At 53.5% G+C, this 26,866-nt stretch overlaps 10 protein-coding genes across 10 annotated transcripts; 5 read left to right on the top strand and 5 right to left on the bottom strand.

Moving 5' to 3' along the window:
• Positions 1-1,798: 1,798 nt before the first annotated feature.
• PG985_002261 (Acyl-protein thioesterase) lies at positions 1,799-3,130 on the top strand (the record flags this gene model as incomplete). The annotated part of the gene is made up of 1 exon (XM_066822030.1): positions 1,799-3,130. The coding sequence occupies one exon, from the start codon at positions 1,799-1,801 to the stop codon at positions 3,128-3,130; it is 1,332 nt and encodes a 443-aa protein (XP_066689462.1).
• Positions 3,131-3,501: 371 nt separating this feature from the next.
• Positions 3,502-6,150, bottom strand: PG985_002262 (uncharacterized protein; the record flags this gene model as incomplete). The annotated part of the gene is made up of 3 exons (XM_066822031.1): positions 3,502-5,265; positions 5,327-5,736; positions 5,871-6,150. The coding sequence occupies 3 exons, from the start codon at positions 6,148-6,150 to the stop codon at positions 3,502-3,504; spliced, it is 2,454 nt and encodes an 817-aa protein (XP_066689463.1).
• Positions 6,151-7,172: 1,022 nt separating this feature from the next.
• PG985_002263 (NAD dependent epimerase/dehydratase family protein) lies at positions 7,173-8,198 on the top strand (the record flags this gene model as incomplete). Its single annotated transcript, XM_066822032.1, has 1 exon — positions 7,173-8,198. The coding sequence occupies one exon, from the start codon at positions 7,173-7,175 to the stop codon at positions 8,196-8,198; it is 1,026 nt and encodes a 341-aa protein (XP_066689464.1).
• A 1,272-nt stretch (positions 8,199-9,470) lies between these two features.
• Positions 9,471-10,110, top strand: PG985_002264 (uncharacterized protein; the record flags this gene model as incomplete). The annotated part of the gene is made up of 2 exons (XM_066822033.1): positions 9,471-9,699; positions 9,848-10,110. 2 exons carry the CDS (start codon positions 9,471-9,473, stop codon positions 10,108-10,110), a joined length of 492 nt encoding a protein of 163 aa, XP_066689465.1.
• Positions 10,111-11,775: 1,665 nt separating this feature from the next.
• On the bottom strand, positions 11,776-15,381 carry PG985_002265 (uncharacterized protein; the record flags this gene model as incomplete). The annotated part of the gene is made up of 1 exon (XM_066822034.1): positions 11,776-15,381. The coding sequence occupies one exon, from the start codon at positions 15,379-15,381 to the stop codon at positions 11,776-11,778; it is 3,606 nt and encodes a 1,201-aa protein (XP_066689466.1).
• Positions 15,382-15,395: 14 nt separating this feature from the next.
• On the top strand, positions 15,396-15,737 carry PG985_002266 (uncharacterized protein; the record flags this gene model as incomplete). The annotated part of the gene is made up of 1 exon (XM_066822035.1): positions 15,396-15,737. One exon carries the CDS (start codon positions 15,396-15,398, stop codon positions 15,735-15,737), a length of 342 nt encoding a protein of 113 aa, XP_066689467.1.
• Positions 15,738-18,757: 3,020 nt separating this feature from the next.
• PG985_002267 (uncharacterized protein) lies at positions 18,758-19,843 on the top strand (the record flags this gene model as incomplete). Its single annotated transcript, XM_066822036.1, has 3 exons — positions 18,758-18,980; positions 19,033-19,109; positions 19,169-19,843. 3 exons carry the CDS (start codon positions 18,758-18,760, stop codon positions 19,841-19,843), a joined length of 975 nt encoding a protein of 324 aa, XP_066689468.1.
• Positions 19,844-21,892: 2,049 nt separating this feature from the next.
• Positions 21,893-22,246, bottom strand: PG985_002268 (uncharacterized protein; the record flags this gene model as incomplete). Its single annotated transcript, XM_066822037.1, has 1 exon — positions 21,893-22,246. The coding sequence occupies one exon, from the start codon at positions 22,244-22,246 to the stop codon at positions 21,893-21,895; it is 354 nt and encodes a 117-aa protein (XP_066689469.1).
• Positions 22,247-22,653: 407 nt separating this feature from the next.
• Positions 22,654-23,478, bottom strand: PG985_002269 (uncharacterized protein; the record flags this gene model as incomplete). Its single annotated transcript, XM_066822038.1, has 1 exon — positions 22,654-23,478. The coding sequence occupies one exon, from the start codon at positions 23,476-23,478 to the stop codon at positions 22,654-22,656; it is 825 nt and encodes a 274-aa protein (XP_066689470.1).
• Positions 23,479-23,893: 415 nt separating this feature from the next.
• Positions 23,894-24,825, bottom strand: PG985_002270 (uncharacterized protein; the record flags this gene model as incomplete). The annotated part of the gene is made up of 2 exons (XM_066822039.1): positions 23,894-24,525; positions 24,564-24,825. 2 exons carry the CDS (start codon positions 24,823-24,825, stop codon positions 23,894-23,896), a joined length of 894 nt encoding a protein of 297 aa, XP_066689471.1.
• Positions 24,826-26,866: the final 2,041 nt, after the last annotated feature.

Raw genomic sequence — 26,866 nt, forward strand, 5'->3', positions numbered from 1 at the left:
CAAATGCAATCATATTACAAAGCCAACGGTTCGTTCCACTCGGCAAATCCCTGTATATTCTTAGAAATCAAACGTCCTTTATTTTGATAATGAGACGTGCTCTAACCAAACTTGTACAATCCATATTTCACCAGTCTTTCTTGCTCCTATTGATTCACGCCAAGCATCGGGCGCAGCTGAGAGCAAAAGGGGGGGAGGGGAAGGGGGATTGTAGGTGAAAAAGAAACGCTGGAGTAGAGTGGATGACAAACAAATTCATAAACATATCAGAAACGAAAAACAAAGAAAATACAAAGGAACAACTCCGACAAATTTATATGACACTGCATGTCGGCATGCGCATCTACCCGAATAGTCCAAGCGAGCTCCCGTTGAATATCATAGAGGCATTGCACTAAGCACACGTAGCAGCAGGTTATTGGGTCTCGGGGTAGCAATACGGCAGCCGAGCCTCCTTATGACGATAAAGCGCCTGATCTATTGCGTATAAAGTAAGCATTAAAGGGCACGGCAGATCTATGCGAGCCTCGGCGAACATGCTCATCCACTCTCTACAACAAGGCAGATAATGTCAACTACAAACTGCATAGACCGGTCACATTTTCCCGAGATGTCGGTGCCAAGACATATACTCAACCCAGCATCTCCTGGCAGCTTGTCACTAGAAGTACATCATCCCGACTGCACACCTGTCCGAGCAGCACGACTTGAGTTACTGGCACGATAAATGTTTGGGCAAGAATACGAGTTGAGCTCCTTTAAGTCATGTGACAATATGTAGATCACGACGTCCTAGAGAAAAGTTGACTGGAATGGTGTGCCCTGTGGCTTCAAAGTGGTTGTTTTTCTGTGGACGTTATCCAGGGGCTACATCCACCTGTTATCTACCACGATGATACCCAGATGATGATGCTGGCTTAGTACGTCCCCAACCCCGAGTGTACGTCTTGAAGAAACACTTGGGGCCTTCCGAGACGGCCGAAAAGGTCACATGGCATCCGACCTGTTGTTGCATGGAGCGGAAGAAAGGGGCTCGGCAACTGCACAACAAGAATGACTCGTTTGCTCTTGTTATTGTGAAGGGGATGTTTGACAGCACCGTAATACTCATACAGCTATACCTCGAAGGTTCAACTATAGGTACAGGACTGGGATTCAGAATATAAGGTTTGTAACGTGCTTGGTAACCATTAAAACATGAGACTAATCTGCTTTGTTCAGGTACAAGCACTTGACTCAAAATGTTTTACGATGCCAGCACATAGTGATACAATGGTCATGCCTTGTTGAATATGCCCAGTATACGTCAAGCGGCTTTCGCCGTGGATATTTATACTAATATATCATGGTCCTTTACTGTTGACAAGATCTTTAGGCCACTGTATGGATGGAACATGACACAGGATCATTTGAGACTCATTTTCTACCAATCTATAAACTACCTACTGATCTATTTTGTGTACCAGGAATCTAAATAGGCTGCAATTCACGGGGTTGCTGAGGAGCAAATAGATGTTTGCGACCTTGTATTTAAGTACGAAATAGCCACATCTTTGACTCCCTGGGAATCAAGGAACACCTGGACTTAGGCAGAGATCGTTGGCAACGGAGATAGAAAATAGCAACCCATTAAATGTTATAAACTCCCCCATGCTGCCAGAGTCCAGCTTTTGCCATTCGTTATCGCCAAATAACTCACTACTTGCTCACTACTCCCTCAAAACTCCCTCAAGACATTCACCGCAACAAAATCAGAGCAACAACAATCATCATCATCCATCACGATCGAGCCGACACCATGGCCCTCCGACAGAACCTGACCGAGCCCTACGTCGTGAAGCCGCTCAGCGACCACACCCACACCGTCATCTTCCTGCACCGCTTCCCGGAATCCACCGACGACAAGACCCTGCGCACCAAGGTCCTCTCGACCAAGCTGACCAAAGACGGCAAGACCCTGCGCCTCCAGTTTCCCACCGTGCGCTGGGTCTTCCCCCACGCCAAGCTCCATGACGATGGCAACGACAAACACTGGAACGACCTCACACCCGAGGACTGCGCCGCCGCCGGCCTCGAGCTCGGCCCCAAGGCCCCCTACGTTGCTCAGCTGATCCTACAGGAAGCCCAGCGCGCCGGCGGCCTTGACAAGATCGTCCTGGGTGGGCAGGGCGAGACGGCGCTCGCGGCACACGCCGCGCTGAACCGGCTGCGCCAGACCATGAGCGGCTACGCCCCCGATAGCGCGATGCACGCCTTCGTCACAGCGCAGATGGAGGCGCACCTGCCCGGGCTCGAGCCGTGGAAGCTGGCGGGCTACGTGGGCATGCACCCGGACGACAAGCAGACGCCGCGGGACCAGCGGGACTATTGGCTCGTGTCCAAATTCACCGGCGGAAAATGCGACGGCGATGAGCAACCTGTTCCTGATACTGTTAGCACTGGCAACAGCAACATCAATGACAGAATTGTCCGCAACACCCCGCACGAGTTCATCCGCGGCGGCTACAAGAATACCTCGCCGATCTGGGACGGCGAACGCATCGACGACTTCGCCGAATTCCTGGCGCGCATCGGCATTGCCCGCGGCGAGCCCGGCAAAGCCGCCTACGCTGCCTCTCTGAACCTCCGACCCAAACCAGCCCTGGGCCCCATCCAAGCCCCCAGCGCCAAGCCGAAGGACAGCAACAAAGGGGAGCTGAGCGCGCAGCAAAAGTACGCCCAGGAGGTCAAAGAGCAAAAGAAGCGCGACGAGGAGTACCGCAAGCGCATCCTGCTCCAGATCGAGGACCAGAAGGCCGAGCGCAAACTGAAACAGGAGCGCGAGCGCGTCGGCCGCTTCTTCGCCGAGCAGGCGGCGCTGGAGCGCAAGGCCCGCGGCGAGAATGAACCCCCGGTACCGGCGGTGAGCCTTTATCCTTCATCGCAATCGCCGTCCAAAGATAAGGGCGCGGCCTCGTACGCCGCGGTACCACCCGTCGCGGCCTCGTCATCCCGCCTCCACGTTGATCCGTGGCGTGATGAATATGACGACGATATTGACGACGATATTGATGACGGCGCTGATGATTTTGAGGACTCTGACTCTGACTCTGACTCTGATATCCCACTCACTGTCAGGCCGTCCTCGTAAATAGTCGTTGATCGTCACAGTCAATTTCCAGCAGGCGATATTATTTTCAGCCCATTACGTTTCTCCGGGAGAATACATTAGCTTTCATAGAACCCCGAAAATATAATGATAATCATTAATGCCAATCGAATGTGTTCAGTGTTGCCGTGCTCTGTGTATACTGCAAGCTTGAACGAGCTCCTTGAAATGCCATGCGTTGGCTGGGACAATCCGGCGTTTGGGAGTAAGTGCAATCAGGATAAGGGGCAGATATGCATAGCGAGGATATGAATTCTTGGATAAAAGTTAGGTAGTTAGCTAGGTACTTGGATTAACTGATCTAGGTGCAAAGCCCCCAGCTCAAATCTTCGCCAAACTCGACAGTGTGCCCCTCACGACGTAGCTTTGCGCCCCGGATCCTGCACCCTCGCCAGCTCGAGCAGCAGCCGATACATGTAGATGGTCAAGTCGACCTCCCGGAACGCCTTCTGGAACCACTCGCGCCCGTTGTCGGCGATCTCGCGGGCCCGGCGCTGCCCGGGCTCGGTAGAGGTGAGGTAGAGCACGAGCTCGGGCAGCTCGCCGAGGCCCTGGCTGACGGGGATGTAGTGCACCCAGGGCACGAGACGCTCGTCGTGCCACTCGCGCAGCAGCGTCTGTTTCAGTGGCGCGGACCGAGACGCCAGCAGCCGGTAGTACCGACCGCTGATGCCGTTGCCGTCGAGGTCGAACGCGAGCCGCGAATGCAGCGGCGCGTCCCGGTCGGCCCACGGCCGCACGTCCAGGCGGCGCCGCTGGTCGCGGCATTGCCGCCACGTGCACGAGAAGATTTGCGTGAAAGCCACGTCGAAGAGGCGGCGATCCAGGAAGCCCGACACCACGCGTCCGATGGCGCCACTTGGACTTGCGCGAAGGTAAATGTTCTTGCGGTCGTCCGTGTTCTGCGCCACCGCGACAAACCTCTGACGGTGGAACTGACTCCACGTATCCTCGTCCCCGATATAACCGCCCGTGGTCGAGCCTGCCCAGTACAGGTTATTCTGCTTGCCCTCCCACTCGATGTCGCCAGTACTATCGTACCGAAACTCGTCGTCGGTGTAGGCTGGGCTCGGGAACAAAATGTCACCCATGGTCGAGAGTGAGCCGGTTGACATGACAGGAACCAAGCCCTCAATCAGGCGAAACGAAGTCGGGCTCATGAGGAGACCGTGCATGGTACTGTACTCGGGGTGTTTGCAAATGTCCTTGGCTGCGTCAATATCAGTGACGAAGGGTAGCCCATAAGTTCGAACTGCCCGGTTAGTTGCGTGTTCATCGCTTCGGAATGATTTGCAATATTTCGTGAGCGCATCCCATGTGCTGGAATGGGTCAAATAAGTCAAGTCAATCCCATCGGAACTACGACTGCCAGAGGGTGGGACAAGAACGGTTGGTTCATCGAAATGATTCACCAAGAACTTCAAATCAGGGAGCTTGCCCGGAAGAACGGCTAGAAGCTTGTTGAATGTTGCAACCATGTGCCGGTCATGAGTGCGATAGGGATGACTGCAGTCAAAATTCGCACTGGCCCCAGACAGGCTGCAAAGCCAGAGCTCACTGCTCGCCATGCCAAATGCTTGCGTCATCCTCCTGGAGACCTCGGCACCATCAATACCCCAGAACGGCGAGATTGAGTCGTGTATACTGTCGAAGTCGTCGATGATTGGCGAGTCGTTCGATATAGCAAAATCGTACCACGCTTGGAATCCAGGAGGGGGTTCCATCTTGTAGCGACGTCGATACTCGTCGCATGCAGCTGTATAGTTCTGCGACTGTCTCTGCAACAGCCCGCCAAAGGCCTTATTACCATTGGTTACCAGCCCTTCGACGGGATGCTTGTGCGAACCATCGAAGCTTTGCTGTGCCAATGATCGTGTCGTCCTGGCAATGTATGCATCCCCTGTCAGATGAATGATAGGGAAGAGCATAAGAAGCCAGAGAAGTGACTTGGATTTCAATTGACGAGGAAGCATAGAAATAATCTGCCCCAAGGCAAGAACCGAACCGACGACCTGCAAGAGAGCATGGAGTCCCGAAGACTCGGTCAATGACGTACGGCCTGCCAGGATGCCGAACGTCTCAATCGCCGGGGCGGTACACCATGTTGTGGATTGCGCCTGTGAAGGATGTTAATTACATGTGCAACATCAAAGGTGCCATGCAGAAGTTTACACTCACTGTCTGGGTCACAAAATGCCAAAAGGCAGCCTTGGCGATGCCGGCTAATATGACATTTCGGAAGGCGACAGTCGGAACACCGAGCAGGAGTACCTCGAGTGACACCAAAGCTTTCAAGATGAAAGCTATTCGCAGAGAAAGGCTGGTGATGAACTGTCCAAGGTTCCCATTTCGCAACGAGGAGCTATTCGCTCTTCGCAGGAGAATGGAGTAGGCGAAGTACAATGCCGCCAGAGGAATCGCATGGAGGGGTATCCTTTTGAGATCCCATCGCAGCAAGCTCAGGACAGCGACTGCGGACACGAAGACTGCACCATAAACCTTCGACTGCCGTGTGCTCGTGTCATGGGCATGACTATGGCCTTTGGTGCTGCCGAGGTTAGGGGAGAGGGCCGCGACAGTATAGTGCCCTTGCAGTGTCAAAAGTAAGGGGGTCAATAGCGGCTGCAGGGCACACGATTAGAGTTTGATATGTCTCCAGTCGGGTGATATTAGACGGGAGAGTGACCAACCTGCAGTTGGCTCTCGCCATTCTCCGATTTACAGACAGCTGCGACACTCAGGCAAAATGCAAGTACCCACAGCAGCCCCGAGGACGGAAGCGCAGCCGGGTGTCTTCCGTCCAAGACAGGTTTGGACAGCCGTCCTGCGCCGGATGAGGGCCATGGGACTCGGGAGGCAAGCGGAAGAAGTACCCAGCACAGCAGCTCGGAGTGGAGTTCGGTCTCCCTAGTTGCAATGTGATGGGAGATCAGGCTGTAAATCGCCGCGGCTGCAGCTGCCCCTAGTACCCGGATCGGCCCTTTGGTCTGTGGTACCAGCATCGTTCGCTTAGGGCTACATCTGGCTGGGAAAGAAGTACAAGTTAGGTGTATAAGGGAGGGATTGCGTCTCGCGGGTAAGCCTGAAAAGGCATTGTGCGATTCCCTCTTCCCCCTTCTTTCATTTCTGGAATGAAATGCCCGCCAAATTTGGTCTGGGCATCATCCCCACCGACTTAGTGCTTGGAACCCTGGAACTCAGCCAGCCAAGACTGCTGGTTTACCGGGCTGTCCGCCCTCTCGTGTAGGTGCAACAGTAATACTAGCCATGGGCTAACCACTTGGTGGAGCGCAGAAAAGGCCCTGGCAGGCCTGACAGGCTGCAGGATGCGAGCTGACAGCAGCGTGCGTGCCAGGCAGCAAGCACAAGACCGGCAAATTTAGAAGGGTTTGTGGTGTGGAGCGCCTCCGTTTATTTCTCGGCATTTCATGCCAATAACCAGAAACATGCCAACTCCCTGTACGGCTCGGAAAGCCTTAGCGAATCGAACCGATCTCTACCTCCTTATGCGCGGAAGCATTCAACCCAGCGCGAACCCGAAACATTGCGGTTCCCGTTTATATGGGTTTGGATGGGATTCTCGGACGAATGATGCGAAACTTCAAGTCCGATGTCAGCGGGTCGATCCCCGTCCGGCTTTGTGGATCTGCCATTTGATGAAATACCTACACGATTGAGTACAGGTAATACTATCAACAACACCAACATAAACATCAAGTTAACATGAAGCAAAGGGATCTGCCCGATGTGTCTCGAACATTTGCAAATGACTCTTTTTAGGCGTAGAATATTACAGTAGTGATATTTAGGGTGGGCCGTACGCATGCAGCCGTTTGGGGGGCGATATGCTAAAATATCGTCAGCTAGGCGCCCTTGGCCCGCCCATCGGTGACTTAAAGCCCCTCGCTGGCTAAAACACACACACGGCGTAACCTTAATACCGTATCACGACGACTTCAAATTGCATGTCTTTGTTGCACATTCTCGAGCTACCGGGACGGCAATATCATCCATCAGCGTAGTAATGGGCGGCCCCGACGTCCTCGTAACCGGCTCGTCAGGGCATTTGGGATGCGCCTTGATGCTTTCGCTCCCGTCACTTGGCTACACACCAATTGGCATTGATATCCTCGCATCCGAGACCACGACTCACGTGGGGTCCATCGCCGACCGTGACTTTGTCGCATCCCTCTTCCGCCGCTACCCCACCATCCAGCACGTCCTGCACGCCGCCACCCTCCACAAACCACACGTAGACTCGCACAGCAAATCCGACTTCGTGGACGTCAACATCACCGGCACGCTGAACCTCCTCGAGGAAGCCGCCGCCAGGAAGGACAATGCGATCGAGTCCTTCGTATTCACATCGACCACGTCCGCCTTCGGCCGCGCGCTGAGCCCCCGGCCTGGAGAGCCGGCCGCCTGGATCACCGAGGACGTGGTGCCCATTCCCAAAAACATCTACGGCGTGACCAAGGTGGCGGCCGAGGACATGTGCCGCCTCGTGCAGGCGCAGACGGGCCTGCCCGTGGTGGTGCTGCGCACGAGCCGCTTCTTCCCCGAGGCGGACGATGATGCCGACCGGCGTGCGCTCGTGGGCAGCGACGGCGACGGCGATGAGAACCTCAAGGTGCTGGAACTGGCCTACCGGCGCGTCGACATTGCCGACGTTGTGTCGGCGTGCGTGTGCGCCATGCGCAAGGCTCGAGTCTTGGGCTGGGGAAAGTACGTCATCAGCGCGCCGCCGCCGTTCTGCAATGATCCTGAGGTCCTGAAGCGGCTAGATCGCGGGGCTGGGGATGTATACGCCGAGTGTGTGCCTGGCATCAAGGACGTGTTTGAAATGAAAGGGTGGCGGTTCTTGCCGAGGCTCGATCGAGTTTATGACTCGTCCAAGGCCGTACAGGAACTAGACTGGCAGCCGCGGTATACCATTCAACATGCAGTGGACAAGATCAAGACAGGTGAAGAATGGAGAAGCGATCTAACTTTCAAGGTGGGCAAGAAAGGATATCATGAAGTCTCCACCGGTGTGTACACTGTTAGGTGACTTGCTACTTGGTTATCGAGGCGTTGCCATGTTGGCAATGGCTTTCAAGCTTCATACTTGCAGCCAGCAATGGTTCTCACCATCATGTCCATCAGCTAGCCACTTAGAGCGCCACTGACATATGCTACGCAAACCAGGGAGAAAAAAGAAAAGACGATAATAATCCATTGAAGCCCGGAACAGCCAAGGTAATGATTACAAGAATCCGAGAGCGCGAAGGGAGGAAATGCAGTGGCTCATGGATACATGTACTTATCAACTACTTAGTAAGCAGGCTTCTCGCATCAAAAAGCACGGGCCCTTGATATGTGCTTAGGCTCTATCATCACTGGATGTGCCAGAGGGGTTCCTGGCTAATCGATTTGGGACGGTGATCCGTCGTCTGTCGTCGTCGAGATGAACCAAGCAATTGGGTTCTGGCCCATCGGGTCGGGTCAGTCAGTCAGTCAGCGGACTGCAGCCAAAGTAACAAATAGATTTGCCAAGCAAGTTGGAGGCAGTAATTCGGCCGCCGAGCGAAATGACGAGGTCTGAAACATCACTAGGACCCCCCTTGCATGCTGCCGAACGATGACATATCCGCCATCGAGTCATGGTGTCTGCTGTCGCAAATGAGTGCCCTCCAAGGTCCCCTCTTCGACAGGCTGCAGTGTTGCCCATCGCAATCAATGGGATGTCCCAAGCCCTTTTGCAGGTGCAGAGCACCAACGCCAGGCCAGAATCTGGAGTACCTAGTCCAGGGCAAGTCCCGTGGTCCCCTGAAGGCAGAAGAAAGCTAAGATCGGCCACAGGAGGCCGCGCTAGTCCGTCTTGAGCTACGCGCCCCGTGCACCTACTGAAGCTTGTTCGTATCAGGCTTAAACTGGCACGCTTCTGCAGGGGTTCCCAGCGGTTCCTGGGAGGGGACTGGAGCCCCCTGAACGGGTAAACGAGATGGAACACCAGCTTCACCCCAGAAAACCATCACATCGCATCCCAACCCAATTCGTATCAGACCAGCCAATGCCATGCGTCCATCCCATCATGCCGGCTATGCAACCATGGCAGCCCACGCTGCGCACTCGTTTTCGTTAAATAGGCCGGGAGGAAGCACATTCGGGTTCTAGTTTTGTTCCATCTATTTTCCGTCACCTACCGACACTCATTTACCATCCATTTCTGTCTTAAGTGCTACTCCATATACAACATCTACAGATCTTGGATCCGCGCCGCTTTCTTTACGCAATACCCATCTTTTCGATACCCACCACCGGATCCAAAACTACCAACAAAATGCAGTTCAAGACCATCGTCCTCTCCGCCTTCGTGGCCCTCGCCGCCGCTGAGACCATCCAGGAGCTCATCGCCCAGATTCCCCCCTGCACCAAGAAGTGCCTGGACGATGCGTCCAAGCAGATTGGTTGCGACACCTCCGACAACAAGTGCCAGTGCAGCAAGATTGACGACCTGACCGAGAAGGCCACCCCTTGCATCATCAACTGCGAGAACGATGACTTCAGCAGTACGTACCATCCCATTTCTTTTCCTATTCTGCTTGCCGCCTACGCAAGCAAGCAAGCGCATAGACACGGGCTCCTTCCCAACCAAACTCATCTAGATCTGTGACGACCTCGAGGAAACCCAACTTGCTGACTCTCTTCTCTCCTCAGAAATCCTCGAGACCTCCGGCAAGATCTGCGCCAAGGTCGGCGGTGCCCAAGTCGGCAGTGCCGTCAGCTCCCTCGCCTCGGAGGCGTCCACCAAGATCGGCGGCGCCCTGTCCACCGCCAGCGCCAAGGCCACCTCGGTCTACGGCGACATCACCGCTACCGCGTCCCACGCCGCCTCGACTGCGACCCCGACGCCCGCCGGCGCTGGCCGCAACATGGCCGGTGCCGGTCTGGCTGCCGCCGTCGTGGCTTTCGCTCTGTAAAAGCAGAAGAGGACGAGGAATGGGGAACGGTGAAGGATAAACTATCTACACGAGAGAGACGGGGCGTTACATTGAAGAGCTGGCTTGTATGTACATGATACCATGAAGGAGCCCTCGGCTTGGGGGGAGACCTCCCACTTGTCGCGCGAGGGCGTTTTCCACGAAGACTTAGCGACGAATTTTATTTCAATTCAATACTGGTCTCATCGACCACAGCAAAGCTATGATGCCACACGCGTGTCTATTTGTTCGATGTGATGTGACAGCCCATTCTCGCGTGGCGAAAGCCTTACCAGGTTCCAGCACTAACGCAGCAGTGGGTTGACAACCGAACAAGTCAATATGGGTGTCGTTCGTTTGTCTCGACTCCTGCGAATGCCCAGAGAACTCATTGAATGACACGATGGGACAGATTAGATCTTGAATGAGGATCGTGTGGATACGAGTAGTATGGGCCGTAATCGGACCATGTAATTAGTGCAACGGGGTCCAAGCTGTGATCTTGACTCGAGTTGACATTTGACCATCCATGGGCCATGACAGCAAGGCCCACGTGGGTGTCCCGCGACTCCCAAATTGAGCCTTGGCAGCCAGAAAGCAACTGATCCTTTTCCGTATAAATTATCGAACCAAGGAGTCTTGGTATTGGCAAAAGGTATGCTTACATGCTTACATGCTTACATTCTTGCAGCACACCTTCTTAGACCACACCATTAGTCGTCTTCCATCAGATTGGGCGGGAGAAGGGGCTGGAAGTGACCCCTGATTGAGCGGACCGCGACCTCGTGTCCGTAGCCCATTGTATCTCATAATAACTCCGAGAAAGCTTAACAAGCTGAAAAGGGGAAGTAAGGGGCTGCTGACACCTGCTAGGCACCCTGCACGACGGAGACAACATGACATGTCCCATTACCCTTGTCTCAATAGCACACTCCAACTAGGTAGTATTCTTTCAGTCAGCTGCTGACGTGGAATACTACGCCAAGTACCCACGAGAGCTGCAATGTAGGATATCCTTGATGAGATGACCCGGTCCCTGATTTTTTGGCCATGGCTCAGCTTATAGCTGCCGCGTTACATGTAAGTAAGCAGTAGCAAAATAGATCGAACTCGGATTCGGCCGAGACCCCAGCTGGGATGGACACATAAGACGAGGAAACTTTAATTCAAGGTCCGGTGCCGACGACAAACGTCCGATGTTGTTGGTTCGGACAGAAGTTCGGAGACCCTACTACATACAGTACACAAGGGGCCCTGCAGTAGTCGGCATACACAGAACATAGATCGTTTTTGCAAGCTTGAACATCATGACCATCACATGGCAAGAGTGACACCAAAATGGAGTTATCAAAAGATGTAGTTGACGAGATATTGCACACAACCTTCAATCCCGCGATCCCGAGATCCCCAACCGCATCTGCGATCTAACAATGACAGTAGTAAATAAGCCTTCTACATCCGACATCCAGACATTCATTCATTCGCACTTCAAACAAGACAGTTTTTACATCCGTCTTCAACAACAAAGGGGGTATCACATGTAGTGAGCCAGTCAAGTCAGTCTTCTTACGGAGTTGACGACCGGCAGAAAACAAAAACAGAAAACATGCAAAAAGTCGCCCTCCCTCTCTTTCTCTCTCCTCGTTGTGCGGTATCGCCAATCACTTAGCACGCACCGACGCCGCCGTCTTCGAGGCTTTCATCCCAGCCACCAGTGCTCAACAGCCACTCGCCAACTCGCTCCTTGACACCGGTCAAGGCGTCACCGAGCGCGCCCTCCCACTGATCGTGGACAACGCGAACCTTCTCCTTGAGGTCCTCGGTCTCCTGCTCTTGCTCATGGCGCCGTTCATCGTCCACAACGTGCTGCTCGCGCCCTTCGGCCTCCTTGACCTTGGACCGGGCTATCAGGATGGCCTCTTTCACCTCATGCAGCAGGCACAGGAGGTTGGTCTGGCTCTCGATGAATTGATACGTGCTCTTCTCGGCGTGGAGCAGGAGACTGAACAGGTACTGCAGCGGGTGCTGGTGATAGCTCGGGGTCTCATCGTACTCGGTTGGCGGGATGTGGATGTGGAAGCGCTCGTCCACGACAGGCGGGATCTTCTCCAGGAGACTCTTAAGCGGCGTCGCAATATCCCAGAAAGCATTGAGCTGCATGTCGACACCACGCTCAACATTCTCGGATACCACATCCCGGAACTCGCAGGTGCGTTGCAGCACCTCGTTTGCAAAGGCTAGACTCCGCGTGGCCGCGTCTTTGGCAAAGAAGTTGATGGCCGTGGCCGCTTTCTCTTCATTGCCCGCTTGTTGGTACGGCGTTACAATTATGTCGCGATACCGGTCATTGCGCTCACTCAATAGATCATACACATCCCTGTGTAATGACTCGCGTGCTTCAAAGATCCATTTCAAAAGTGTCAGCTTCTCGAGTAATTCAGGCTGTTCATCCCCTTCTTCCTGAGGAAGGTTCGGGTCTGAGGCGTGTGTGTCAACGAACAGCCGAGACCGTAATTCATTGAACAGGGAGGTAGCTTTCGCAATGCGCGTCGTAAGCATCTCGTTGAGGGGTCTGACCACCTCTGACTGGAAACGTTCAAACTCTTGCTTGTCCAGGTCTTTCGCTTGCACTTGCTCAGTCTCATTCGAATCGGCTTCAATGGCAGCCGCTTCGCCGTAGGACATATTACCGCTGCTGATTTCTTGGTGCAAGTTTACCCGCAAGGCCTTTCGGCGTTGGTTGGCAGCTTCAGCGGCCTCCTCTCGGATCTTCTGGCTGTCCTGCTTGAAGTGCTCTTTGGTCTCTTGAAGCTGTGTCATATCGCTTAAAGAGCGTACAGTGGTACGAATGGAGGTTAGCTCAGGATGGTTATTATTAACAGCAGGATGGTGCCGTGGGTAAGGTGGTGGCAAGGTCACCAGGCGAGAGACGTCCAGATGATACGGGCTAGGAGTGGTTGGCGCTGATGGCGGTAGAGATAACAAAGAATTCCTAAACGGCTGCGGGGTTTGGGATTGTTCTGCCTCGTGCCAGCCAACTTTCTCCGGGGGGTATTCGCTAGATGGCTCATAGGCGCTGGAGCTTGCAGGGCCGGCCCCTTCATTTGGCCCGTCGCGCCATTGGAGTGCTTCGCGGGCTTCCTTTGGCACCCCCATGTACTTGGATTCTCGCTTGGATCTTTCGAGCCGCTGTGATGGGTCGCCAGTAGAGTCAGCCTCCCACCAACGGCTTGCCGTTCGTCCTCGAGAGCTATTCTCGTCAGGAGCCTCGCTGATGCTCATACTGAGAATAGGCGATAGCGAGGGCATGAAGTTAGAGTTGGATTGCCAATTAGTGCTGTTAGAAGGACCACCACTTGGAGAAACGGGGATACCGGCGGAGGCGGGAGCAGAATGTGATTGTTGTTGCGCAGTTTCCCGCCCAAAGACGGAATTCATCGAGTTGCGGTGCGATCTGGATTCCGACATTGGAGGTGCCAAGTCGCTCGTTTGTGATGTGTTGGAGTCCCGCCTGGTTCGCATAGGACGGAATAGGTCCCTCGTCAGATCGAAAATCTCGGAGCCCATGGCCCCAATCGCGGAATTGTACCTTTCCCGTCGAATCCTGGACTCGCTGACAAAGAACTCGGCAAACAACTTCACCCGGTCAGCGTCTGAAGCTGCCGTTGCCTCTTGTCGAGCGAAGGCTTGGAAACGCTCAATCGTCGCGGTACAGAACTGTTCTGCTGTCTGACTGACGACGGCATGTTTGGTCACCGGTGTTGAGTTCAGCATCCCCGCCAGGCTCCCTGTTGAGTTCAGCATGTCTGGTCGTGCGCTAGAGCTTGAGGCAGAGCGGCTTTGCGGAGGCGGTGTTGGCAAGGCCTTGGGTGCCATTGGATGGGTGTGAGGCGTTATAGGATACATTTTGTGAGGCAGCGGAGAAAAGGGCGGCGTGGGAGTCTCCGGAGGTAACCCCGCTGAACGGTGTGGCGTTGAAAGACGGGAATCAATACGATGTTCTCCAGCCCGACTGCCTGTGCCCGGTGTATCTTGGCCCGTCCGTCCACCACTGTATGGACCTTTGTGTCCGGAGAGCCGGGAGGGATGAGACCCATGTGAAGTAAGGATATCAGATAGCGGCTGAATGCCGGCACTGGATTCACTGGTACCAGGTCTCGTACGACTCTCCGCTCGTCTCTCGCGCAGAGTCTTCTCGAGTCTCACAGCCCCGTTCCTCGATAGTTGCCCGCCCGCAGAACTAGAAGCCGAGGCGGATTCGGGAGGTTGTGGAGATGTAGCAGCACTTGACGTATCGATATTCAAGACGGGTTGGGGCTGTTTGCCACTTGGCTGGCGGTCATGTTCGCTCCAATCTGCCGGTGTAGGCGGTACAGGACCAAGTGCTGTGATGCCCTCCGGTACCGGACGCCTCGTGGGCGGCGATGCAACAGGCTCGGTTGTCCGATTTAAACTCTGAGACCTGGAATTTGACGGAGGCGGACCCGGCGGAGGGGGAGGCAGTGGTAACCCCGGCCCCCATCTCGACTGTGATGTGGAGCGTGATCGAGCCGACGTGGGCGTTTCGACTGCACTTGCCGATGTAGCGCGCCGCGCGCTTGGTGGAAGCGCCGAAGAATCTGTGTCAGATCGCTCAAGCCTGTGTGGTATATGTAGAGAGAGCGGCGCTGGCCTCGGCATAGGCGCATGCTGGTGAGTATCGGGTGGTGTTACAGCTTCTGAGGTTTCTCGTTCCCGACGCCTCGAGAACGATGGAAGACCAAAACGCCGCTCCCGCGACGCACCTCGGCCACCGGCATTTGGCGGTGGTGGGAAGTTTTGATTGTTCGGCGGCTCCGGTGACGGCCTGTGCAAATTGCTAGCAGGTACCCGCGGAGCAGATATATTGGCTGGAGTGGACTCAAAAGCTGCGCTCACGGGTCTCTGGCTGCGCGGTGGGGAATATGGGGGAGGTGGAAGTGGCGATGCTGGCGGTACATCAGCATCCAGCAAGTAGTTAGGCAAACATGATTTGGTGGACTTACATTGAGGCTCAGGCGGGGGGAATTGGTGTGTCCGTTCTGGACCCACGGCAGGAGATGGCGCCCATTCCTGGGGATTGTATGGTTGTATGGAACTCATAGAGGTGTGGGCTGACGAATAGGCATAAGGCGAAGACACCGAGATGGCGGAATGGGGCGTTTGTTGGCCATATGTCCCTCCCAGTGAGGTCGTCAGTAGTGGATTGAGCGTCTGACGAAGCCGCGAAGTCGAGTCGCGACTGGTACTCATCTTCAGTCGTCAAAATGAAGGCACCGGTTGTGACCGTCTGGAATGGACAAGACGGTCGTCAACCAAACGGCGCGGGGATCAATCCGGAGCGTCGCGACGAGTTTCCGGAACTACCAGCCGCCGCCGATATGTTCCGACCAGAGGGAAAGGCCTCTTGCTATGCAGCGCAGACGTGGAGAGAGCTGCTTCAAATGGCGGCATGCATTACCCGTCAATTGCTGATGGAAGTCGTGATAGGGGCGGTGATAGGAAGTCGTGACAAGGTCGAAGATTCGACGCGGGTAACACTGGCGCAGGAGGGACAAAAAGAGAGAATTGGATGCAGGACAGAGGTTAAATTGAGATCAAACCACTGAATAGACGGGAAGACAGCAAACGATCTAGTCCCTGACATCCCGGTCGCTGGCTGCATGAAGGTTCCTCTTCACGTACATGCCCGCCAAGAACGAGCACACTTGCATGCGGGATCACACCGAAGAGGGCAGTAAATGGGTACAGATTGAGCGACTTTGCCCCTCTCAATCACCACTCAAGCACTCTGCGAATTTGGTCACAAATATGGGACTGTTGAAGACTAGTCGTCTAGCTTAGCCGACAAAGGAAGCAAAATACGACGGTACTCATGCAAGTCCAGTCATGCGTCTGGACAGTGGCATCAGGATGGGCAGGCATCGGCGTCCTGAAGTGTGAAGTGCCGGGCTGTCTAGAACCGTCAATTCGTATTGTACAAGTAGGCGACGCCGAGGCCAGCTCGCCAACTGCCCTCCTGGCCGGACCGCCTTTTGGCATGCACATGCGAGTCAGTCCGTTGTAGGCAAAAAACTCCGTACAAAACCACAGAGTCTGCCCCTTTGGGCCTCTGGCCCTGTTGCCTGTCTTCGTTACACAAGAAATGGAGCGCGATCAGCGATCAAAAGGAGGGAGGCGGGAGAAAGGACCGGGGGCCAAGAGAGAGGATGGGCTGTTGGTCGGCATCTTGTCAATGGTATTCGCCAGAGCAAGGTGGTGGAGACTGGAATCTATATTTGGATCACTACCACTATGTCCCTCGCAGTTAGACTCTTCTCGCCAGGCCCTCTCACAGCTCACAAGACTCCCTTCCAATTGGGCTGATGGCTGCCGGCGCTTACAGGCTCCATTACCCCTGTACAGCTGGGCGACAGCAATTGGCTGCTGGAATTTACCCCCCAAGCCCCCGCGAACCCGCCCAGGGCACTAAAGGGAGGGGGTCAATTAGTAGGGTTGCAACTCGGACTTCGAGAACGCATTGCACTTCTCGCCATGTCATGCGAAGTAACCCCCAACCAACAACGACCAACATTGAGTGCTGACCAGACGCTTAATCAATGGTAATATACCCATTCTACACTACAGGACTAATGTATCCCGCCTCGATTTCATGTATTCGCGCGGCGGCGGGTATGCAAGCCCAATGCAGTCATGCCCGGGAGCTAAGCTTGGAGTTCCATTACCACAGGAGCCTTGCACCATGAGAGCCTCACATATATTGACGGACATGTCCCCGAACTCATGCTAGTATATCTCATCCCGCTTTTCCTCTCTTTAAATAACAGCGAAACTGTAGCTAACCACGGATCTTGCGTTTCCCGAACCTTCGGCTTGCTTATTCACCAGGGGTGATGGTTTTGCCCCTTGAAGACCCCTTCGGCGCCTTGCTTGCAGTGCCCTGAGTGGCCGCCATGTTTATCAGCCCTACCTGCCAGTGTGCCAAATATAGAGGACCATGGGCGGCAGTTGACAATCTTGACCCATGGCTGGACCAAGATCTCTCCCCACATTCCGAGCTCATTGGCCAGGAAGAGCAGCGTCGATAGCAGCGGGGGTTGAGCCGGCGTACGGCGAGAGGACTATATTTAGCATTCCTTACTCCGTACAACTGTGACATTCCAATCTCAGATAAGTCAAGTTACTACGCATGGTTAACTGAGATAGTTGTAGATGCGGGCCAGGCAGTTCGGCCATTCATCGTTAAATGTTGCCATCGGATTTTGACTTGGGCAGGCAGAAGCCCTGGTCCCTTGGCCGTCGGCCCTGAGCAATGAAGACAAAACCGATGGATCAACATTGAGGATCAGGATACATAGAAAGAGGTTTCTATATATAGAAGTACAGAGGCACTATCGACAATCTGACCGGATTGGTCGGACTAGGTATGTTCTTCAACCAAGCAGCAACGCGGGATGGACACGGATTTTTTGGATGAACGGAGCGTGCTCCGTTATTCGTGTCCGTACCTAGCTGGCCGGGGTGCCAACCGAAATGATCAACCAAGCTGTGTTCAACGTGCGAGACGTGGAAAGCTGTGATGAATTTTGCGAAATAGAAGCACAGCTTGCAGTCTTGATCAGCTGTGAGCGCATATATTCGCATGCAGAGAATACCATGCCATCGACCCTATACTGGCTTTAGGAGCCCACCAAGGCATCTCATTTGATCAGCAGCACAACGAATGCGTGCCTCGAAATTCAACGGATAAGAAGGCAATCAGGGTAATCAGTCGGTCCGAGTTGTCGTCTTCAAAATATAAAACGGGGCCAGGAAATTTTCATTGAGCAAAAGTTTTCTTCCATTGTGACAAGCCTTCGAATGGAATACCTGTCATTTGACGTGATCTGGACACATCCCATCGTACACCTGGGCTGAACGACTACCGAAGCTGCTGCTATGCCTTCCCACGGCGTTCTTAGCAGATAGTCGTAGCGAGGCTGGCCAGCTGCTATGAATTGGGGTTGTCTTATCAGCTGAATGCGGTTAGATGCATCTCGTTAGTGGGGGCTGGAGGGGTCTAGCCAATCCAGGGCTCAGGCCTACAGACAGAGAGGGGCCACAGCTCTCGCAGCCTTGGTTTGGCGTGATGGGTTTTCTAGATCTTTCCCTCACCTTTCCTCTCTGCCCTTCCATCCTCTTCTTCCCTTCTCTTCTTCTCCTCGTGGCCTCGTGCCCCCTCAGCCGCCTTCTACAAGCTACAAAGTCAATTGCCTTTCCTACATTTTGGGAGTCCCAAACAGACTGTGAAGGTTGCTGAGAAACCACCACTGCTTTTGAACCAAACTGATCTGACCCGACTGTCAGCAGCTCCTTGTTCGGTAAGTCGCTTTGCTAGGCTATCCCTCTGCGTATCCTCTCGATACGCAGACTTTTCCTTTTACATGATGAGAACCCAGCTGGCACCAGTCATAGGGTTACTTGTACTCCCTCCTTTGATGACCACAATGCTTTGGTCTACGACCTCTCTCTGATATCATACAACCCAAACCACTATGTTGCAGAATTGAATTGGCGGGATTCCGGCTAACACTGCTCTACATAGGTCACCACCTCTCCATTACGATTCTTCCCTATCCGATTTTTCACCATGGCTCTGCACAACCCCAACAACTGGCACTGGGTCGACAAGGATGTTATTGAGTGGGCAAGAGATTGGTTCAACAAGAACTTGGTAGATGTTGCGGCTGAGCAGGGAGATGTTAATGTCAAGATCAGCAAGGTCGTCAGTGCTGATGGCGACGTCAACGTCAGTCAGCGCAAGGGCAAGGTGATTACCTATTACGACGTCAAGCTGGTGTTAGAGTTCTCTGGTATGTTTGATAGCTGTCATTTGGTTGCCGTGTCGGGACTGACCAAGTCAAGGCAACGCTCCTGGCGTAGAGGACGTTTCGGGCACGTTCACCGTCCCGGAAGTCACACATGATGATGAACAGATTGTGGTAAGTGCATGTCTTGTAGTAGTAGTCGTAAAATTGGCCGGTGGCTTATCTGTCTCCAGATCGAGGACCTCACCATCCACTCGGAGTCGGCTGAAAAGCAACCCGTGCGAGACCTCATCCGATCCCAGCTCAAGCCGCAATTGGTCGAGCAGCTTAAGAAGCTCACGCCTGCTCTGATTGCTGAGCATGGCAAGGACATCCAGCACCAGCCTGGTTCCAACCCGTCCAGCGGCTTCTCCACTCCCAAGCAACATGTCTCTGCTCCCAAGGCAGCCGGCGCCGGCGCGGCCGCTGCTGCCCAGGACAACAAGGGTGGTGTGGTGAACACTACTACGCTTGTTGAGACCGAGGAGTTCAAGACCACGGCCGACCAGCTGTACCAGACCTTTACCGATCCTCAGCGAATTGCCGCCTTCACTCGTGCCCCTCCGAAGAAATTCGAAGGTGCTCAGAAGGGTGCTAAGTTCGAGCTGTTTGATGGCAACGTCTCGGGAGAGTTTGTCGAGCTCGCGCCCACCAAGATTGTTCAGACTTGGCGCCTGAACCAATGGCCTGCTGGTCACTTCTCCAAGCAGACCATTGAGTTCGACCAGAACGATTCTGACGGCGTTACCAACATGAAGGTCACATGGACTGGCGTTCCCGTCGGCCAGGAGGACGTCACGAAGCGCAACTGGAACGAGTACTATATCCGCAGCATCAAGCAGACCTTTGGATTCGGAACCGTCTTGTAATATGACGTCGCTTTCCAGGACGGCGTTTTTGGTGTAATTGGGCAGAGGGCAGAAGATGCTGGCCTTCACAGGCATAGTGTCCTGCGAATCTAGACAGCTCACGTTAGAAGACGAGTCTCGTAGATGAGACATGTTTTGATATAAGTTTTTCGGACACGGACTGTTTGAGAGATCATGCGACACGACATCACGTTATACAAGTAGAAAAAAAGAGACATTTGCCATACTATTTCTCCCAATACACACTGATGCATGCATGTTCTCTCTACTCAATCATCTACTAATCGAACCTTTTCTTCCCTTCTTTCCTCCCTGGTCTCCATTTCCGCAATCGGACTTCTTCAAGGGTTCACTGGTGACTTGTTCCACTGCTGTTCTTGACGCCGGCGCAGGGCCAGGTCTACCCACTGCACTTGACGATTACTGTGTTCTTGTCGCCCTTGCCGGTCTATAGTTCGAACGCGTGCGACAGATTGGACTTGATCGAAAGCCATCCGTACTGGTTGTGCTGGTTCCGGACGGCATGAACAGTGTCTGTGTGTGTGTTTGGTGTTGACTGGTATCAACAACGATGAAGAATCCGCAACGCAGCAAGGGGCCCAATCGGTAGTAGGCGATATTCCACAAAAACCAGCCCGAGATGTAAGAGCTCTCCACGCCGGCGTTGGAATCCGTGAGGTTGATGATACCAAAGGCACTGACGCTGGTGGCGCTTGAGCCGTAAGCGGCTGCATGCAGCCCCTGCGACTTCGGGTACCGGCCGCTTCGTCGCGCCGGGTGCGGAGATTGTCCTCGTTCTGCCCCGGGCTTTTCTGGGCGTCGAGAGCGTCCGGGATCGTCGTACAGTCCCATTTTTACCCAGGGCCGCGAACTGTAGGGTGGGGTGATGAAAGTGTCATTGATAGGTGCAGGTAGCAGCACATCAGCGTACGGACTTCTGACAGGGCGCCGTATCGACAATTGCCCATTTCTTACCGCCTGTCGACGTATCACGCCCGCTTCATGGGGGTCCATGTTGTCCGTATCCGGTCGTTGTTGCGACAGTTGACGATACGTCTCGCATTCGCCATCTGTCCTCCGACGTCCACAGAAAGGCGACAGACTTGTCTGCCAGTTCCTGCTCGTAGGCGGCATTGGCCTTCGATAGTCCTTGACGTTCTCGCAGTGCTTTGTTGATGATGCAAGAGGCCAAGGAGGGAGGTTGGTACGATTGTTCGCGGGTTGGACTGTTTGTGAGGATCCATTGGTATGGCCAAGAGAACATTGGAATGAAGGTGTGCCTGGTATATATCATTTGGAAGTTGATAGGATAAGTTCGCCGCTCCAGGCTTTCTGGGGTTCTCTCCTGTTTGTCTTGGCTGGCCTACTCTTCCGGCTCAAGGCGATCTCGTAAGAGGTGATAATACTTTATATACTGACCCTTGGTATACCGATAACACACTCCAGGGCTGATCATTGCCTACGCTTCCATTCTCTTGGAACCGAATGTAAGCTGCAAGATATATACGACTAACAACTGTTTTCGCTAGTCCATGATCTTATGTTTTATCGGCCCCATGTGGCAGAGCTTTGATTATGAACGCTATCATAAGTACGGACAGTCATACAATCTTCAAAACAGTGGCGTTAAATACTATATTGATATTGGTCACACCTGAAATGGACATGTTAGAAAAGCATGGTCTCTCCCGGCTCGCGCAGGTCCCGATGGTGTTGATGAACAGGGGTAGACTACCATAACCCCAAGAAAATGGGTATAACCACATTAATCAGTGCTTGAGTTACGGGGTCTTTTTAGTATAGAAGTACCTTGTATGGATTGCCGGTCTTTGCAGTGAAAGATGACAGTGCCTCTGTTATTTCTCATCCCTGTACCCCGGAGTCACTAGAAGTTCAGTGGTTTAGGGCCGATTAATCCAACGATGTGCGGCTTACATGACAGCCTTGAGTACACGCTGAAATGGCACTTGGGTGTCAGTTATGGAATTACTCTTGCATTTTACTAAGTGCTCCAAAACGCTCAAATGTAATGAAAGACCCCCTATTCTCTCACCGACCGAACACCCCATACGGCCTACGGCATCGAGACAGACTCTCACCCACCGCTAATGCCCCGGATGCGTGTTGGGGTCCGGGTAGGCCGCCGGCCAGCTGGCGGGCGGGTAATGCTGCCCCGCGGTGCTCAGCCCCGTGACCGAGTAGCCGCCCCACCCGCCGCCTTGGTTGGGCTGCACGACCCAAGGCGCGGCCACGCCGTTGGACAGGGCCGGCTGGTACGTGGGGAAGGGCGCATTGCTCGGCAGGAAGGTCTGCGGGGTAGAAGGTCCCGGCGTTGGGGTTCATCTGGAACTGGCCGGGCGGGTAGAAGGGGTAGGCGTTGGGGTTGAAGTAGAAGTTGGACATGATGTGATGCTGTTGGTTGATGTCTTCGTTCGCTGGCTGGGTAAGTGTTTGTTTGGCAGTACCTTCAGGAGTGAAAGAAGGTCTGCTATTGTGTTATTTTGGCTTTGCTATGGGTGTTCTCTCTTTGATCTGATGTCTTGGCCAGAAGTGGTGGATCTCATGGTGCTTGGGTCCGCGGTTACTTATAGGGGTATTCTTGGGCGTGTGTTACCAACACAATCGGGAACGAGTCAGGGCAAGTTTCCGGACTTGCCATGACTGGAACGTGGTCAGAGAAGCCGCGGTTTACATGATTGATGAATATGAACTATGTGACAGAGTAAGCTTTGCTCACACCACAACAGAGCGACTTGGTCTGCAGTGGCTGGAAGAAATGAGTATTGGAAAATAGTTGGCCATGGGCAACGCTACTTCCTGAAGTCAGAACCACCCTGCATCTTCGACATTCTCTTTTTATCCTCCGCGGAGAAGACAGTCCAGTCTGCAAGTTTCTCCTTGGGAAAGCCCTTCTGCCCCCAGAGCTCAAGCTCCGCCACGCCGATCTTGTGCCACGGTATGCCCAAGTCCTTGGAGATTTTATCCTTGACGTAATTGGTAAAGACAGGAGCCACCCACTTTTTCTTCTCCATCACTTCATCTCCCTCTTCAAAGAATATGTCAAACATGCGACTGTCAAAAGTCTCGGCCGTCGCAAGATAGTCCCCCATACCCTTGACTATACGACGCTTGTTGTATGCCCGGGGCGCCAATGTTCTGAAGACTTTGTCATAGTCGAGCTCGAAGCCAGCCGTGTCGTATGTGGGAGAGCCTCTGCGTCCCTTGCTGAGGCAGACATACATATCATGATATAGGGCTGCCGAATCGTGTATGGCCTCTTCCTTGTAAAGCTGGCTTCTCTGAGAGGCATTGAGACGACCCTTCGGTTTGGCCGGGGGAGGCGGCCTGTATTTCTCGCGCTCCGACTTCGGCAGACTATATTCGTCATGTCTCGGCCGCTTTACCCGGCCGGGTGTCGGCCGCGGATCACGCAACTGACTCCGGTCGTAGTCAAACTCGAGATCCGGGGTTGTGAGGCGCTGCTGTCGCGCAGTCTCGGCAGCATTCACGTCCGCAGGCGCGTCCTCTGAATCAGAGCCAGTCAAATCTATGGCTTCATGGGTCTTGATTCTCTTGGAGGAAGATGATGCGTCGACCGAGATGTCGTCGCTATTACGCTTTGAAGCTGGAGGCATCGTGGTTGGGGAAGCTGTGGGTGAGCGCCTTATTCCAAATTTAACATGAGATAAAGCTGCGGTCTCGATCAATGTAGCTGGAAAAGGATCAAGGACATGCTACTTCTTTGAAATTCAATTGAAGAAGGTGGTTGATGTAGATGACCCGATCCTCATTTGAAATGACGTCTGATTTATGTAGATCGTGACACGCTTGGCAGTGTCAAAACTGGGACGCGAAAGCACGTGAGCTGCCTCAACCCCAATTGGCCCACGCGTCTACCCTGTCATCCTAGATTGACATTAGATTCTAGATATAGCAATGCATCAATCTCAATTCATCCTTTGCTTGCGACATGCAGTAATGCATCTCGAGTGCGTGCCGCTGAGTAAGTAAACAGATTCAGGTGTCTAAAGATGAGGCCATCCTGGCGCCCTAGAGCTTCTTCTTGGTCATGACCAACACTGCAGCAATGCCAACCTTGAGCGACTCTTTTCCCTTCTCGACACCAGCCTCGTGGAGGATCTTCTCAATGTCGCGTCGCATCATCTTGACCATATCCTTGTCCGTCCCCGCCAAGTCCGGATGCGCCTCCCGCCACCGCTGGACGGGGCTGACCGTAGCCATGACCTTCTCCATCGTGTCCAGATTGGCCGGCGGTTGGATGATGAAGTCGCTCTCCCAGGCCTTGGGGTCCCACTCCTTGCGGAAGAAGCTGGCCTGGTCGAAGGCGGGGAGGGGCGGGTCCATGTCCCACGGGTAGGTGAAGTTCCGGTACAGGTCCGAGGCCGCAAAGTTGCCCGGCTGGTAGTGGGGCCGCAGGTAGTGCTCGTCGTAGTGGTGCAGGACGGCGGTGACGGCCTCGTGGTTGGGCATGGACGGGTGCGCGTAGTTGGAGTTGGAGCCCCAGAAGGCGACGGTGCCGCCGGGCTTCAGCACCTCGGCCGCGCGGGGCCAGAACCGCTCCAGGTCGAACCAGTGCGCGGCCGTCGAGGCGACGATGAGGTCCACGCTGGCGTCGGGGATGGCGGGCGACAGCTGCGACCCGATCTCCTCGGCGAGGAGATCTCGAAGCGGATGGGCTCGCCGGTGGCGGTGGAGCCACCCAGCGACTTGGCGGTGTTGATCATGCCCTCGGACGGATCGAGACCAAATGCATGCTGGAACTTAGGGGCGAGCTCGCGGACTGTATTGCCGGGACCGCAGCCCAAGTCCACGATGGTATCGAATTGACCATCTGTGGAGCTGTGGTGATCAATGACGAGCTTGTAGAGGTTCTCATGGTAGGTCGGGCGAAAGCTTGCATAATGCTTCCCTTCTTCCGTGGTGTAGTTTCGGAAGATGACCTCGCGCGGCTCGGTTGCCATATTGAAAAAGACTTTAATGTAAGTAGCGAACAAGGCAGTGAGATTCCAAGTTATCGATCAGAGAGTTCTCGCTTTCATGGAGTGAGTACTGGCCATCAATGTGATGTATAAGTCGAGAATAGAATTGAGGGGACTGATGTTCACCAAGGTCGGGTCGATTTAACTAGTGCCTATCTCGGAACTAGCGGCAAGTACATGTAGGTACCCAAGGCAGCAACCGGCGTGACTAACCGGCGTGACTGTACGGCACAGTTACACCGGCACCAACAGGGAGCCCCGTCGGCCATTTTGGCCCCGACGGAGATTTGAGGATCCCATATGGCATATCAGACATGCACCCCACGACGTCAACAGGAGTTGGTATCAATTGATGATATTCAGTTTGAACATTGTGCCAAAGCAGCCGTTTGAGCTGCGCATGGGGCCCGTTTTCTTCGAGTGAACATGACTATCTCTGGACAGCGTCGTAGGGACAGAAAATTTGGCGGTATGATGGAGACAATATAATAATTGAACGATACGTAAAGTTGTAGTCTTCCTCGACTTAAGACTGTATATTTTCCTCTCTTACGAATGTATCGTCCTTACGAGGCTACCTGTCTCTGCTAGTATAGATTGGGAGAAAGCAAAGTTGTGAGGATAGTCAAAGAAAAAAAAAAAAAAAAAAAAAAAAAAAAGAAAACACCTGCTGGGGCTCGAAGTTGGGTGCCGCCAAAAAGCGAAGGAAGAGCCGATGGGAACGTGCATCCACCGGCCGGTTTCAGTACGTTTTCCATTAAACTAATCATGCTACTTCGCTAGAGGGATTCAGGGCTATTTGGCTTAACTATTGGTCTCTCAGTCTCTGATTTGCCCAATTAATTGGTGAAAGTTGGTTGGGTGGTGAAGGAAGGTTTTGCACGTACCTGGTTCACCCAAGCCCCCTTTCTCATTCCCCATGCCCCCCTTTGGTCACTCAAGGCTGGGGCTCAGTTGGAATACGTAGGAAATGCTAATGGGAAGGCTTCTCTTACGCTACCAAGGCTAAGCCTAGTAGGAAGGGTGATAAAGGGTATGGCATCTCGAGTACTTTATGTAGGAGAGACGGAGAAGAAGGGAGAAAAGGGGAAAGGAGGACAGGGAAACAATCATCAACGGGTTGTTAGTCTTATCCATGTGAGTCACAGACACACTCATACGAGCTGGAAAGACAATAAAATGGTACAGTGCAACAGACATTGCAGAGACAACGTTGGCATGGATTGTAAGGGTGTGTATTTAGATGTGTTGTTGCGCTGAGGAAGGAAGGTCCTCTCTCAGGCGCTTATGGATGACATCTATGTACTGGTACGGGTGCACGGGCCATAAGCACAGACCACCGTAGGTGGGGCCGTGACATGGATCACAGCAGCAAGCCTAGGGTGGAAATTAAGACCACTACTGATCCGTGATAACAGTTACCACCACATAGACATTTTGGAGAAATAAGGATGCTATAATGGCGCGTATAACCAGTATGGGTATCCGGAAAAAGTTTGGATCTGCTGGATATGGAGCTATTGGTCATTATGTTGGCAAAGGGCTCAACATGGGCAGACCATTTTCTGTTTCAACAGCGTATGTGGCTCCGTTAATCAGGAGAAATAGCTAGGCTCAGTTCTTTGTCCAGACAGCTTTGCTGTGACATGCGTTTGTGCGGCGTAATGATACAGACAGCATGGGAACGACCCAAGAGCCGCAGGGCGAACACCCAATAACACTCTGGTCAAGGATGACACAAATTTGCCAAACCAGTGTCGGCAAAGACAGCCTACTGAGGGATTTGTTCAAGCTGGATGGACTTTGCGAGTTTGTATATGGAGTTGGTAAGCTGGACCATAGGCCTGAGCAAAGGCGACGAAAATTGAAAAAGAAAAAAAAAAAAGAAAAAAAGACAAAAATGTGAGCACGCCAGACAGCTGGCATTCCACACACGTAAGCTGCAAATACCACCACCGGGTGTGATGATATTAACTGGGCGTAACAGAGACGCCAGACACTAGAGAAACTAACACTGGCATGG

The sequence above is a fragment of the Apiospora marii genome, assembly GCF_038362585.1.
Source record: "Apiospora marii strain CBS 49790 chromosome Unknown utg000002l_segment0_segment0, whole genome shotgun sequence".
Taxonomy (NCBI): Eukaryota; Fungi; Ascomycota; class Sordariomycetes; order Amphisphaeriales; family Apiosporaceae; genus Apiospora; species Apiospora marii.